Here is a 14,409-nt window from a genome sequence, read left to right as displayed (position 1 = left end):
TCTGACACCTCTGGCCTCCAAGGACACTGTATGCACGTACACAAACCCACACAAATATAAATGTATATACATAATTAAAAATAAATCTTTACAATAATAAAAATGCAAGACAACAACAAAAATAGGGCAAAGCAGGAAGATTGCAAATTCAAGGCCAACCTGGATTATAAAGGGAGACCTTGGGTTTAGTCAAACCCAGGGCTTTTGCTCATGCTAGCAAGGGCTCTACCACTAAGCCACACCTTGCCTCAAAAACAACCCCAAGCAAATTCAGAAAACAAGAACCAATGTAGCTCTAAAGCAGTCTGAACTTGAATCCTGGCTACACAAATGTTCATTACAATATATCATTTATAGTATAGTATACATTTTATTGTGTTACAGCATAAAGAAACAATGTTTTTCTGTATCATACAAATGCAACCTTGTGGGCAGTGGTGGCACAAGCCTTTAATCCCAGTATTTGGGAAGCAGAGGCAGGAGGATTCCCTAGGAGTTCTAGCCCAGCCTGGTCTAAAGAGTGAGTTCCAGGAGAGTCTGGGCTATACAGAGAAACCCTGTCTCAAGAAAACAAAACTAAAATCTAACCTTGATTCCAGGAAATGGTCTTGGTATAATAAAACAACAAGAAACACTGAACATTTTCTTATTTATTCCTTCCAATCAATCGATAGGGCAGTGGTTCTCAACCATCCTAATGCTGCTACTCTTTAATACAGTTCCTCATGTTGTGGTGACCATAAAATTATTTTGTTACTTCGTAACTGTAATTTTGCTACTGTTGTAAACCAGAATGTAAACATTTGTGCTTTCTTTTGATCCATAGGCAATCCTGTGAAAGGGCCATTTGACCCCAAGGGGTCATGACCCACAGGTTGAGAACCACTGCTCTAGGGGATTGGCATTATTTTTGTACAGGCACAGAAAAGCTGAGTGATCTGTCTACAGTCACCTAGCTCAGAAGTAGTAGAACACAGTATTTAAACCTCCCTGATTCCAGCAAGGCTCCTAGCTACTAGGCAAACTCCAGTCCAGAACTCAGGGCATGCTTTCCATCCTAGCAGCTGCTCAGAAAGCTGCTTTAAGGAAGTGAGTTACAGGCAGCCCTCTATTCAGATTGTGCAGGCAGAAGTCCCAGGACACAGGATACTACACAAAATCCAGCCCTCTGGCCCTGACCTAAATCACTCTGTTGGTGATTTTCTACTACAAGGCCAGGGTTAATGGGTAAAGCACCTGCCATGGAAGCCTGAGGATCTGCGTTTAGAGCCCCCAGTGTCCACATAAATAAAGCCAGATAAGCATGATGGCACACCTGCAATCTTGTCGGTTAGTTGGCAGAGGGAAGAGTCCCAGGACAAGCTGTCTACACTAGCTCAACCAATGAGCTTGGGTTCAGTGAGTAAATTAAATGGGAAAAAAAACGAAGAAGAGGAAGACACAAGTGCCAACCTCTGGCCTCAAAGCTTACTTTGAGTGCACTCACACATGCAAACAAAGAATATGCATGCTGCCAGGCAGTGGTGGCGTACACTTTTAATCCCATACTCGGGAAGTAAAGGCAGGTGGATTTCTGAGTTCGAGGTCAGCCTGGTCTACAGAGTGAGTTCCAGGACAGCCAGGGCTACCCAGAGAAACCTTGTCTTGAAAAACAAAACAAAACAAGAATGCATGCATCCAACACACATCAGAAAAAAAAAAAAAAAGGCAAAAGGAAAAATATTTTAAATTGGAACCACACAAAGTAGCTCATGACTATAATGCTAGCACTCAGGAAGCTGAAGAGGATTGCCACAAGTTCCAGGCCATCCTGAATTTCAAGTCAGCCTGGAATGCAGCATAAGACACTGTCTCAAAACAAACAAAAACAAGTATTTTAAATTGGATGTGGTTGTAGAAGATAAAGTGGGAAATACCCTTGAATTAATTGTATAGGAGACCACTTTCTGAACATAACACCAGTAGCACAGACACTGAGATCAACAATTAATAAATGGGACCTCCTGAAACTGAGAAGCTTCTGTAATGCACAGGACACAGTCAACAAGACAAAACGGCAGCCCACAGACTGGGAAAAGATATCCACCAACTCCACATCTGACAGAGGGCTGATCTCCAAAATATACAAAGAACTCAAGAAGCTAGTCCCCCAAACAATCCAATTAAAAAGTGGGATACAGAACTAAATAGACAATTCTCAATAGAGGAATCTAAAGTGGCTGAAAGACACATAAGAAAGTGTTCAACATCCTTAGCCATCAGGGAAATGCAAATCAAAACAACTCTGAGATACCATCTTACTCCTGTCAGAATGGCTAAAATCAAAAATACCAATGATAGTTTATGCTGGAGAGGATGCAGAGAAAGAGGAACACTCCTCCACTGCTGGTGGGAGTGCCAACTTGTACAGCCACTTTGGAAATCAGTATGGTGACTCCTCAAGAAAATGGGAATGAGTCTGCCACAAGATCCAGAAATTCCACTCTTAGGCATATACCCAAAAGAAGCACATTCATACAAGGACATCTGTTCAACCATGTTCATAGCAGCATTGTTTGTAATAGCCAGAACCTGGAATCTAGCAGCCTAGATGCCCCTCAACTGAAGAATGGATACAGAAAATGTGGTACATTTACACAATGGAGTACTACTCAGCAGAAAAAAAAAAAAAATGGAATCTTGAAATTTGCAGGAAAATGGATGGAACTCGAAGAAACCATTCTGAGCGAGGTAACCCAATCACAAAAAGACAAACATGATATGTACTCACTCATATGTGGACCTGCTTTATGATACATAGTAGTGACCGTGCTTTATCAGAGCTGTTTTTAATGTTGCTCAGAATGGTTTCCTTCCAGATGATGATTGAGAAGCTAGTTAAAAATGGTGCCAGGTACCACAAGAGTAACAGAAATGTGCTATTTTCTGGGATTTTGTTTTTTACTTTTATTATTTTTTTTAAATGGAGAGTGCTGGATGTTTCTACAATTTTGTTCAAATGACTCCAGAACCTGGAAAAGCTGTTGCTGCTATTGATGCATTACATACTGCCATTATTGGTCTTTTTATATAAATATATATACATATATAATTTGAAAAAAATTATGCTACTGAAAAAAAATAGTAGACAGATAATAACCATGAATGAGAACATACTAATTTTAAAAGGAATACACATTTTAATAAACTTATTTTTATAAGATAAAAAAAATTGGATGTGGTTGGTATGAACCTGTAATCTCAGTGCCTGGGAAAACTGAGGCAGGAGGACTTCAAATGCACCTCCTTGCAAAAGGATTATCCCAACTGGGCTTCTTGACTGTTTATACCCCATCTTGGAGGGCTGGAGAGCTATGAGACTCTCACCTTAGTGGAAAACCACTTTCGCATCACCTCCCTGTTGTGTGGAATTCCGCCTTAACTGCAGGAAGCCTTGGGGAAGGGCCAGAATACATAAGAGGACAGGGACCCCATCTACAGGGGTGGGGGGCTCACTGCTGCTGGGTAGCTGTTTTTCAGGAGTGACCTATTTAGGGGAAGAACCCTCACCTATGTTCTGTGTGTAAACTCATTGGTTCCATGGTGGAATCATGCAGTTTGATGATGGGACCTTAGCAGAAAGAGTAGACACTGCTCCCCTGGGAAGGAATTTCAGTAACACACACACAGTGAGATCCTAATCCCCAAAATAAAACAAAGTAAAAATAGTAAGCAACAGTGTCCTGAGACCTCATAAACTGCAGAAGTCATAAAGGAGTTAGAATAAATCACTGTAACTAAGACATGGCACTTGCTATTCACAGCACATTCAAGATTGAAACGACAGGCTCAACACCATGACAGCTCATCTTGCAAACCCAAATGGGAAGCTGGAGTCTACCAATTCACCCTTACAAACAGGCATAACAACTAAATGTTAGGCAGCCACCCACACAGTATGTGGGCTTCCCATGGCCTGTGGTCTTCAGTAGCCCTAGTAACCCTGCCTGGGGGAATATGAGGCTGGACTAGCACATTCTCTGCTCCCTGTAACAGCAGGAAACTGTGCCCAGGGCCATATACCCAATGCCAACATATGGAGCCACAAACCACAGAGCCACGTCTTGGTCCTACATTCCATGCCCAAGTACATCATAGAGAAGTGACACATCAAATTCAGATTCCCTACACACCCACAGATGTCTGCAGTGACTCAGTCCTTCAGGGGCCTCATAAAGAACTTACCATGAGGAGGGGGGTACCTAGGGATAACAATGTAACAAATGCAAAGTACCCAGAACATCTGGCACACAGTACTAGGAAACAGAAATGGCCACTTGAACATTTTGTGGAAGTGTAACAGTTAACAAAGAAAAGACAGAGTCTGTAGCACCTGGACCCTAAAACAACACTGGGCTAGGGGTGTGGCTTGGAAACTGAGCCTGCACATAGCATTTACCAAACATAGATGGAGCTCAATCCAGATCCAAAAGAAACAATGTTTCTATGCCTAGGAGTCCCTATTCAGGACCACTTCCAAACACTCAAAGGTATCCTTGCAATATCAGCTATTTTTAAGAAAATAACTACCATCAAGAATTTCCACTTTGGCAGGCAGTGGTGGCGCATGCATGTAATCCCAGCACTCAGGAGGCAGAGGCAGGTGGAGCTCTGAGTTCAAGGCCAGCCTGGTCTACAGAGTGAGTTCCAGGACAGCCAAAGCTACACAGAGAAACCCTGTCCCCCAAAACAAAACAAACAAAAGTTTCCACTTCACAGATGATACACTGAGCTAAATAAGCCAGGCATGGTAGTACATGCCTATAACCCAAGTACTGCAAAAGCTGAGACAGACTCGGCTGATGGGTGATGAGGAAAACAGAAGAAAAGATCTTGTCAAAGTTCTCTTGTTGCTTAGTGTGACCATCTGCTTCTACAGCATGGATCAGTCATATCGTGTCATTATCACCCATTGTGGGACTTTATGACCATCAAATGAGTTGACTTATCTAAGAACACTTGCCTGGCCTCAGCACAATATGGACATGGTCAATAGAAGGTATTGCCACCAGAGATGTTTCCCAGCCTTTTCTAACCATTCACTGCATCTACAAGGGCAGACTGAAACTCCTATATCTGTATCACTTCACAAACTCACAGTGAGGTGGGTAAACTACTTCCTTAAAACTATGGGTACTCTGGAGGAACAGACCTTCCCCAGTCATTGTGATCCCCTGAAGCATCTGTTAACTGGGTGCTTTAATTCACCTTCAGAGGAATCCTAAACTTCATAAAACTGAAAGTATTTCTGGGGAGAAGTTCAGCTATTAGGAGTCTCAAAAGGGGTACATGTTGTGCCAGAGTTAAAGCAGACCTTCCCTGATGTTGGGCATCATGCTTGCATGTCCAATAAACACTGCAGAAGACAAAGCAGGTATGGAGAAGCCCACTTGAAGGATTATGCTAAGACTCTGGGCTGATAGGTGGGGCTGAGGATGGAATGCCCCTTGGTGTTCTTTCCCTCCATCCTGCTCCCTAAGCATCCCTTCACTACCGGGTCAGAGAGCTGCAGTTACCTCATAGAACTAAACAGAAGAATCAAGTCCTACTTAAAATTCAAGGACCTGCCCCAAGAGCCAGAGTATATACTGTATTACTTGTGTGTACATGTACGTGTGCATATATACACATGTGTGAGTCCAGAGGCTGGCACTGGAAGTCTTCCTCAGTCATCCACCCCATTTTAAAAGACAGGGTCCCTCACTGAACCCGGTACTCATCAATTCAGAGAGGCTGGCTGACCAGTGAGCTCTTCCTGTCTCTACCTCCCCAGCACTGGGATTAGACATGAACCACTGCATCCAGAGATCTGAACTCAGGTCCTCATGATTGTGTGGCAAGAACTTTACCATCTGGCTATCTCCTAAGCCCTCTTGTGTGCCTTTTCGAGAAAAACTGCTCTATCTCTTTTGGCTTATTTTCAAATATGAGGTGAGAATTCTAGCCCCTGCCCTGCATCTAACTCCAAAGGAAAATAAAAGTAGCCACAAATGTGTCTGATTTATCTTCCCACTGGCCCAGCCCCTTGGATATGGCAATCCTCAACTCTTCAAATAATAGTGGGTGTCTTGCCACTATCTATTCTCACAGTGCAACTGTAGTTTGTGCCTGCAGAAGCAGAATAGCTGTTCTCAAGTCTCTTGTAAAACTCCAAATGCAGCTGACTCTGGTAGTACACACCTCAGCGCCATCATTTGTGAGGTAGACAAAAGGATCAGGAGTTTAAGGGATACATTTTGTGACTTTAAACTAGTATAGGCTACATGAGACTCTTTCCTAAAAGACCAAAATTATTTTTTTTTCAATTGGAATGATTCAGGTAAAACAACAGAATAAGCAAGGAAGTGAGTTGGGCATGGTGGTGCACACCTTTAATCCCAGCAGTTAGGAGGTGGAGACAAGCAGATTTCTGGGTTCAAGACCAGCTTGGTCCACATAGATGTCAAGATAGTCAGAACTACATACATAGACTCTGTCTCAAAAAAAAGAAAGAAAGAAAGAAAGAAAGAAAGAAAGAAAGAAAGAAAGAGCCAGGCAGTGGTGGTGCATGCCTTTAATCCCAGCACTCTGGGAGGCAGAGGCAGGCGGATCTCTATGAGTTCGAGACCAGCCTGTTCTACAAGAGCTATTTCCAGGACAACCTCCAAAGCCACAAAGAAACCCTGTCTCACAAAAACAAACAAAAAACAAAAACAAACAAACAAACAAACAAAAAAACAGAAAAGAAAAGCAAGGCAGAGGAGAGAGAACAAACACCTATTACAATATGTTAGAAAGCAAAGAGACCATGATAAACAAGGTCATTTTTTTCTAGCTGGAGGTGGAGTTCTGCATGTTCATGAATGTGAAAGGGCTGCCAAGATTAGAGCTAGAGCCAGAGTTTGATCCATAGAATCGACGACTTGTTTCCATAAAGTAACATAACCCTCTCTACCCTGGTAGGAGTTAATACACATAGCTATTAGATACAGAGGAAGTCCTGAAGCAAAGAGGGAGCTCTACCTTTATTGAACCCTGATGTCCTAAACATACCTGCCCACAAATTCTTTTTCAAAGACTTAGTAACAGTGCGCAGCTCAAACCCAACAGTCAAGGTCCAGCACCTACTTGTAGGAGACTTGGACCTCTTGATGGGCTCCCAATTTGGAAAAGGATGGGAGAAAAACTGTCAGTCAGGAACCTCAATGGGCAGGTGGCAGGAATGAAGGCAGTCCAAAGTGTCATGGGCAGCAGCTACTGTTGATGACTGCAGTGGAGACAATGACTGCTGGGCCAGACTTGGGAAGGCAGTCAGCTTTCCAGGAAAAGCTAGAGACCTAGCTAAGTGACACCATACTAGGTTCGAAGTGTTACAGCATGGGTAAGACAAGACAGCTGCAGGTTTCCTGGAGTATTCTCCAGTCCATGAGGCACTAGCTGGAGAGCTGTGGTCAAGGTATTTACTACATAGCTGGGACTTCAAAAGACAGCAGAATTTGTTAACATAAGTGAGCTATCAAACCTTAAGATAATGATAACATCTCAAACACTCTGGTGGCCAAATCTTGTTCTGTTTAAATTCCACTGGAAGTGAGAAAAGCCTTTGAGGCACACTGTGGAATGCAGTTAATTTACTATCTACTTTTCAGCACCAAGTAAGTTTCCAACTTCTACCAGTACAGTGGTTCTCAACCTTCCTAATGAGTTTGCCACACAACCCTCATGGTGTGGTGACCTTCAACCATAAGATTATTTTGTTGCTACTTCATAACTGTAACTTTGCCACTATTATGAACCATAATGTAAATATCTGATATGCAGGATATCTGAGAACCACTGAACATATGGCAGCCAACCAAAACCCTCACAAGTGGACTCACTCCCAAAGGTTCAGTACCGCCCCATTAAAGCAAAGCCTCAGGAGCAGTTAGGAATTCCCCATAGATGCTGGCTTTAGAGTTGGGTTTGGCTTTCCTACTCTAAAATCCAAGCATGTTATTTAACAACATTTAAAAGTTTCTGTGTTATATCAAGAAGCCAATTGCTATAATACAGAATAAATAAAAAATAAGAGGACTATCTTTGTTTTTCTTGGCTTTTCTTTTACACCCTCTCAGAATTGTTGTTAGTCAAGGTTCATCAAGGTACCTTTCCCGGTACACATACATAAACAAGCGAACATTTCTCTGATGACACTTATGTTTGAGTCCCATACAGCCATCAAGACCCAGCCTGACAGCAATCCCTACATGCTCCGGAAAAGGAATTGGACTACACCTTCCTGACTACACTGGATTCAACTCACTCCGTTTCGACTGACACTCCAACCAGAACCTCGAGTAACGACTTCAATCAAGTTGAGGATTTCAACGTAGATCTTCAATCAAACAAATCATCTAACATGGACTAGACATAACTCATTAGAGACTTTCCCTATACTGACATTTTTTTCCACAGGGCCCCCACATGACCATCTTCGTCCCTTTTCAGCAGGAAGTAACCTAGAAGATGCTACGCCCCCGTTCCCCATTATTGTGTATTAGGGTAGTGTAAGCCTAGTTAAGAATAACCTTCTTATTGTTTAGAGTTGGGATTGGAAGAAGGTGTTCAAGTTAGACACTTTTTCCACATGACTTTAAGACTTAGCTAGAATAGACATAGGATGTATCATAGCAGATTATTGTATATTCTTGTATTCCACCCTTATGATTGTTAGTTTTGGATATTTTACACTATTAAGTTTTAATCCTCTCTTAGACTAAAAGGGGAATTGTAGGGAGTAACCCTAGCCCCGCCCAATAGTCCTGGGGCAGGTACCAGGTGGACCTGGGGACTCGCCCATAAGGGCGGGGTGAAGGAAAGCCGGCATGACGTAACGGGGGCTTCTTAAAGGACTGGACGTGGGGACCGCGCTCTCTCTTTGTTCTGGCCGCGCTGGCTGGGTTCTTAACCTAGCTCTGGCCTGTGTTTCACCCGGTTGTGCTTGGAAATAAAGAGACCTTAATCCAATACCCAAGTGTCTAAGAAAGTTGAAAAAAGCATACAGATATGAGGCAGTGATTTCAGTAGAAAACAATTTCATTCTGTTCAGCATTCAGCAGCTCAGCTGAGCCATGAAGCAGACCCACATATTAAATGAGCAAAGGCATGAGCTGTCAAGGTGCACCCAATAGCCAGTGAATGGAGCTTTTGCTAATAGCAGGCACACTCTTTTCTTTTAAAGAAAATCTGCTGCTTATGCCAATATCATATTCCTAAAGGCCCATCTTAGCTCAGGGAATAGGACATTTACCCCAAGCAGTCTGCTCTCAGTCTCAAAAGTAGGAAAGAAATGGCAGCACCACAAGGAGGCTGAACTTCTGAGGCCCCATACTAATCAATATTTCCTCCACAAAGGTGCCAGTAATAATTAGATTTCCAGGCCCACAAACTTCCTAAATGGTTATTTTCTATTGATTTAAAAGTACATTTATTTATGTGGTTGCGTATGTACCAGGGTGCCCATGTGAAGGTCATACGATTTATGGAAGTTACTTCTCTTCTTTTGTCACAAGGAGACAAAAGTCAGTCTTGGCAAATCCCATAATCCAATAAGCTATTTTGCTAGCCTTCTCGATTTTATAATGGCCTAGTCACTTTTATTTGGGTGCAAAGCATGGTGCCCAACTCCTTGAAGAAGCATTTATATTGCACTCCGTATGAATACATATTATGGAGCTGGGTAATACATAGGGCCTTGATGGGGTGTAAGACAAAACTCCTTAGTTAGGTGTGATGTTGCATGCCCATAATTCCAGTTCTTAGGAAACTAAGGCATGAGGAACATGAGTTTGAGGCCATTCTGAAGTACACAGCAAAACCCTGCCTCAACCAAACCAGCTCCCCAACAAACAGGAACTTAAAGTCCTAAAGAATATTGACTTTGGCACAATAGCCTACCTATCTTCAGGAAAGCTGGTGGAAGGCTGTTGGTAGTTTGTAGCACTGTGAAGGCACATGACCATGCTAACAAGTTACTGTCTTCACCAGATGAAGAATACTAATAGACTGGACTCAAACTTGATATACTTCCTATGTAGCTAAGGACAACCTTGAACTTCCTAATCATCCCGCCTTTATCTCCCAAGTGCTGGGATCATACACAGATGTATGCCACCACGCTTAATTTATAAGGCATTGGGGACTGAACCTAGTACTATATACCTGTACACTAGGCAAGCACTCTACCAACTAAGCTATATCCCCAGCCAGAGAACATTTTTAATCATCCTCAGAAAAACTACTGGTCCCTCTTGTAACCCAAAGTCAGGGCACAAGTGTAGAATGTGATTCTGGAAGATGCCCTCCTTTGGCTCTTGAGCCCACACTACTAGCATTCAGTCCTCTCTAAACTAGCTGAAGGAACATTTTAATTTGCTAAGCAGCCAATGACTTGAAGAACTAGCCATGACGCTCAGTGACTAACTAGTTGTCTTAGACTTCATCAGTAGTCCCAAATCAGATCCTATTTCCACTGCCTTTCAGAACAGATGTGATTTTTTTTTTTTAATCTGCCACACAATAATCCACTGGACTCCCACTCTGGAAATATTTTTAAGTTTTCTATGTATCTTCAGAGATTCCCTTTGAATCTCATACTCAAGTACACTAACAGCAACCACTGGTAACTATTATGAGCCTGGAGACACTCATATAAAGATGCATCAAAATACCAGGAAGGAAGCTCAGTAACTTAAATGACAGAGCTATGCAATAGGCTTAACAGACTGACTTCCAACAGGGTCATTTCAAACTACCAAAATTTGCTATGTTAATTGGACACAAGACAACTCATTACCCTGAAAACCTACAGGCCTTACTGTTCCTGATATTTATGACACCAGCCAAGAAGGGAGAAAGCTCTATGCTTATCAAAATGGAGAAATATGGGGCTGGAGAGACAGTTCAGTGCTTAAGAGAACTGACTGCTCTCCCAGAGAATCTGGGCTCAATGCCCAGCACCAACATGGAAGCTCACACCTGTCTGTATCTTCAGTTTCAGGGGACCCAACACCCATGGCAAAACACCAACGCATATAAAATAAGTTTAAAAAAATAAGGAAAAAATGAAAGAAATATAAATAAATCAAGCCTAGGAAATGTTAGGCCTGTGATTCCAGCTAGGTAGGTGGCTGAGACAGAAGCCTGAGTTCAAGGCCAGCCAATGGACATCTTAATGAGACCTCAAGATTTTTTCACTGTGTGTTGAAAGGCTTGCTTAGCTTGTGCAAGGTCCTGGGTTCAATACCTATTACAAACAAAACAAAACAAAACAAAAATCTTATTTCCATTTACTGGGGTGAGGGAGACATCTCATCTTGGCTGCACTAGAGAGTGATAACGCACATTTTTTATAAGATAAATTTACTTTATGCATGTAGGTGTTTTGCCTGCATCCATGCATGTCCATGCACAATTGTGTGCAGTGCCAGAAGAGGGTGTCAGAAACCTGGAACTGGAGCTACCAATTTGATAGCTGCTGTGTGGGTGCTGGGAATACAATCTAGGTCCTCTCTAAGAGCATAACTCTACAATGAATTTGTAATGGTCTAGTCTTACCCATTGAAATCTACCCCCCAAATTACCTTTTTCTTTCTTTCTTTCTTTTTTTTTTTTTTTTTTTTTTTTGAGAAGGGTCTCTGGCAGTCCTGTAGAGACTTGTTCTGTAGACCAGGCTGGCCTCAAACTCACAAGAGACCCACCTGCCTCTGAGATGGATGCTGGGATTAAAGGAGTGCACCACTATACCAGGCTCTTTTTGCAAATCCCCTTCAAATCTTCAAAGGTTGTATGGACTTTTAGCTGTTGCCACTCAGAAGCAACACACCCATCTCCAATGGGGTTCACCACCACTCAGCCACTGGTGCACTTCATAAATAAGAACAATGTTGACGAGTTTTCCCTCTTCAGTGCTCCATCTTAAGGCAGCATTTAACAGAAGGCATCCCCTTTGTGCAAGTTAAGAGATGCACAGTCTTAGCAATGCTTAAAAATTCATTTTACCAACGCCAGGTGTTGGTGGCGCACGCCTTTAATCCCAGCACTCGGGAGGCAGAGGCAGGTGGATCTCTGTGAGTTCGAGACCAGCCTGGTCTACAAGAGCTAGTTCCAGGACAGCCTCCAAAGCCACAGAGAAACCCTGTCTTGGAAAAAAAAAAATTCATTTTACCATTCTGTAGGCAGAGGCAGGCAGATCTCTTGAGACCTTCAAGAACAGCCTGGCCTACAGAGGGAGCTCCAGGACAGCCAGGGCTATACAGAGAAACAAGTCTCAAACACTAAAATAAAATAAATAAATCATTTTACATTCAACTATAGGGTTACTGGCAAAGGACCGGAGCTCTCTAAACCAATGACTATAATCGTTAGTGGTTACACAATGCCAACACGATGACTTTGACACTCTAGCATAGAGGAAAATCCAGTATATATCACCAACCAGTGGAAAACAGGGTTCAGGATCCTGGCCGGCAGAAGAAAACACTAGAAAGTGCCAGTGAGCAGAGTGGTGGAAGGGGAGCTAGGTGGCAGGTTCACCCATTACAATTGGTGAGTACCTCTTAAGTGGAACACTGATGGATGCTCACTGTTGTACTGGTTGTCCTAGGCAGTAACAAACAATTCATCAAGAAAAATTTTGGGTGAGCCCAACATTTGGGAATGTTAGGCTTCAAGATAATGTCTACAGAACCATCAATATTAAACACAACATAAATGGGAGACAGATAGGATTCCCTCACAGGACTACTGGAAAGTGATGAAATGGTCCCATTTTCATGTGCATAGGTGAGTTTCCTAAGAATGAGTCCTGTGGCATTCTGCTAGGAATCAAACCATCATTAATCACAGCCCAGCTTTCAAAGAACCAGCGAGCTTACAAAGTCAGAGAAGATAAATATCACTGAACAGAGAAGTTTGAGCGTCAGGGTAACTTGTCACTAAGTTTCAGGCAAGATACAAGGACAATTCTGTTCTAGGCACGATGCCAGGAGCCAGAGAGGTCCCATATTCATTCTCCAGGGACGCTCAGGTCCTCTAAAAAGGCAGTTTCACTGACAAAAGGCACAATATTGCCAGATGGTAAAGTTTCACCGTCGGAGAGAGTCCATCCCATTTTTCCCAGCAAAGTAGGACTAATCGCCAGAAGGAGCTCTTGGGGACCACCCACTTAACACCTCCCCTTCTTTCTGCAAAATTCCTCTTAAATAGAAAATGTTCTCGAATTTCTTCCAATCGGCTTGAAATGCAGCAAGCGGAGGGTGAGTTTCCCACCGCTGCAGAAGCCACGTCTAGAGCGTGAGATGGATGCCCGGGGTCTACACCCGAGTGCCCACCAGGAGTTGCCGGGATCTGAACCCCGGCTGGCAGACCCGTGGTTGCAGCCGGGCGCGCAGGCGCCAGGAGCGCTCCGCTAAGGCTTTCTCCGGGCCCGGGGCGCCTGAGGGAACCGCCCGGGCCTCACGCGTCCTACGCGCCCACCCGAGGCGTCGGCGAGGCGGCCTCCCGCCCCCGGCCTCCTGCCCTCGTACCTGCCGGACCCGGTGCAGGGCATCCACGAAGCCCTCAGCCTTCATGCCCACCGGAGCGCTCTGCCCCTGCACCAGCTCCGCCATGGCCAACCCCACCGCCGCTGCCGTCGCTCCGCTCCCCCGGTCCGGCCTCCCGCTCCACTCCGGGACCCGTAGCCGGAAAGGGAAAGTCGCCCCACTTCCGGCGGAAGGGAAGCAAAGGGAAGGCACTGCCCGCTCAGTGAGAGACAGGTTGGGGAAAAACTGCGTCTGTGAGGCGGGGTCTTAAGGCACGTGACCGCTGTCCGGCCGGAAGTGGGGGCGTGGCCGCTGCGGGAGGGGGCCTGTCCAGCGCACGAGGCAGCTGTCCGTCAAGAGGGCCGGGTCGCGACCCCGCCCTACAAAGGGGTCTTAGGCCCCCGGCCTTGGGCGACTTCTGTGACGGCCGCTGAGATGCCGGTGCGGCTGCCAAGTGCCCGCTGTCATATTTTGGAACCTGACGCAAGAGAGACGTAGTTCTTCCTACACTTCACCCAACCGTCGAGGTGCACTGGCAGCCCCCGTCCCCCCATAGACGTGGTGTGCTGCCTGGACTGAAACTGAGCACCCTCCCATGGTGCTAGGAGGCTCAGTACTCCAGAATGGCAGTGTTCTGCCTTCGCAGGCAGTCCCAGGCCCCAGGACTGGCCATCAGTTTGCCAAGGATTGGTTTCATGACAGCGCTCAAGAAGGCCTCCTTGGCTGTAAAGCCTGCCTGGTGTCCTCTTTCACATTCTTAGGCTGGGGAAACAGGAAACAACATAGGACCATCATCGCTTCCAGGCCTGCTGAGGCAAGAGGCCTT

At 44.4% G+C, this 14,409-nt stretch overlaps 1 protein-coding gene across 4 annotated transcripts in view; it reads right to left on the bottom strand.

Annotated features, from left to right (window-relative positions):
* The window catches only part of Fubp3 (far upstream element binding protein 3), a 49,988-nt gene extending 36,228 nt beyond the window's left edge, over nucleotides 1–13,760 (bottom strand). For 2 of the 4 annotated variants that reach the window (XM_027423874.2, XM_027423877.2), the window contains exon 1: nucleotides 13,587–13,759. In XM_027423874.2, coding sequence (XP_027279675.1) covers nucleotides 13,587–13,670 — 84 coding nt within the window. In that variant the 5' untranslated portion in view covers nucleotides 13,671–13,759. Of the gene's footprint in view, nucleotides 1–13,586 lie in introns of all 4 variants that reach the window. The other 2 variants (XM_027423875.2, XM_027423876.2) reach the window with 2 other exon arrangements.
* Nucleotides 13,761–14,409: the final 649 nt, after the last annotated feature.

The sequence above is a fragment of the Cricetulus griseus genome, chromosome 6, assembly GCF_003668045.3.
Source record: "Cricetulus griseus strain 17A/GY chromosome 6, alternate assembly CriGri-PICRH-1.0, whole genome shotgun sequence".
In the NCBI taxonomy this organism is placed as follows: Eukaryota; Metazoa; Chordata; class Mammalia; order Rodentia; family Cricetidae; genus Cricetulus; species Cricetulus griseus.
This window is presented reverse-complemented; position numbering and strand designations above follow the sequence as displayed.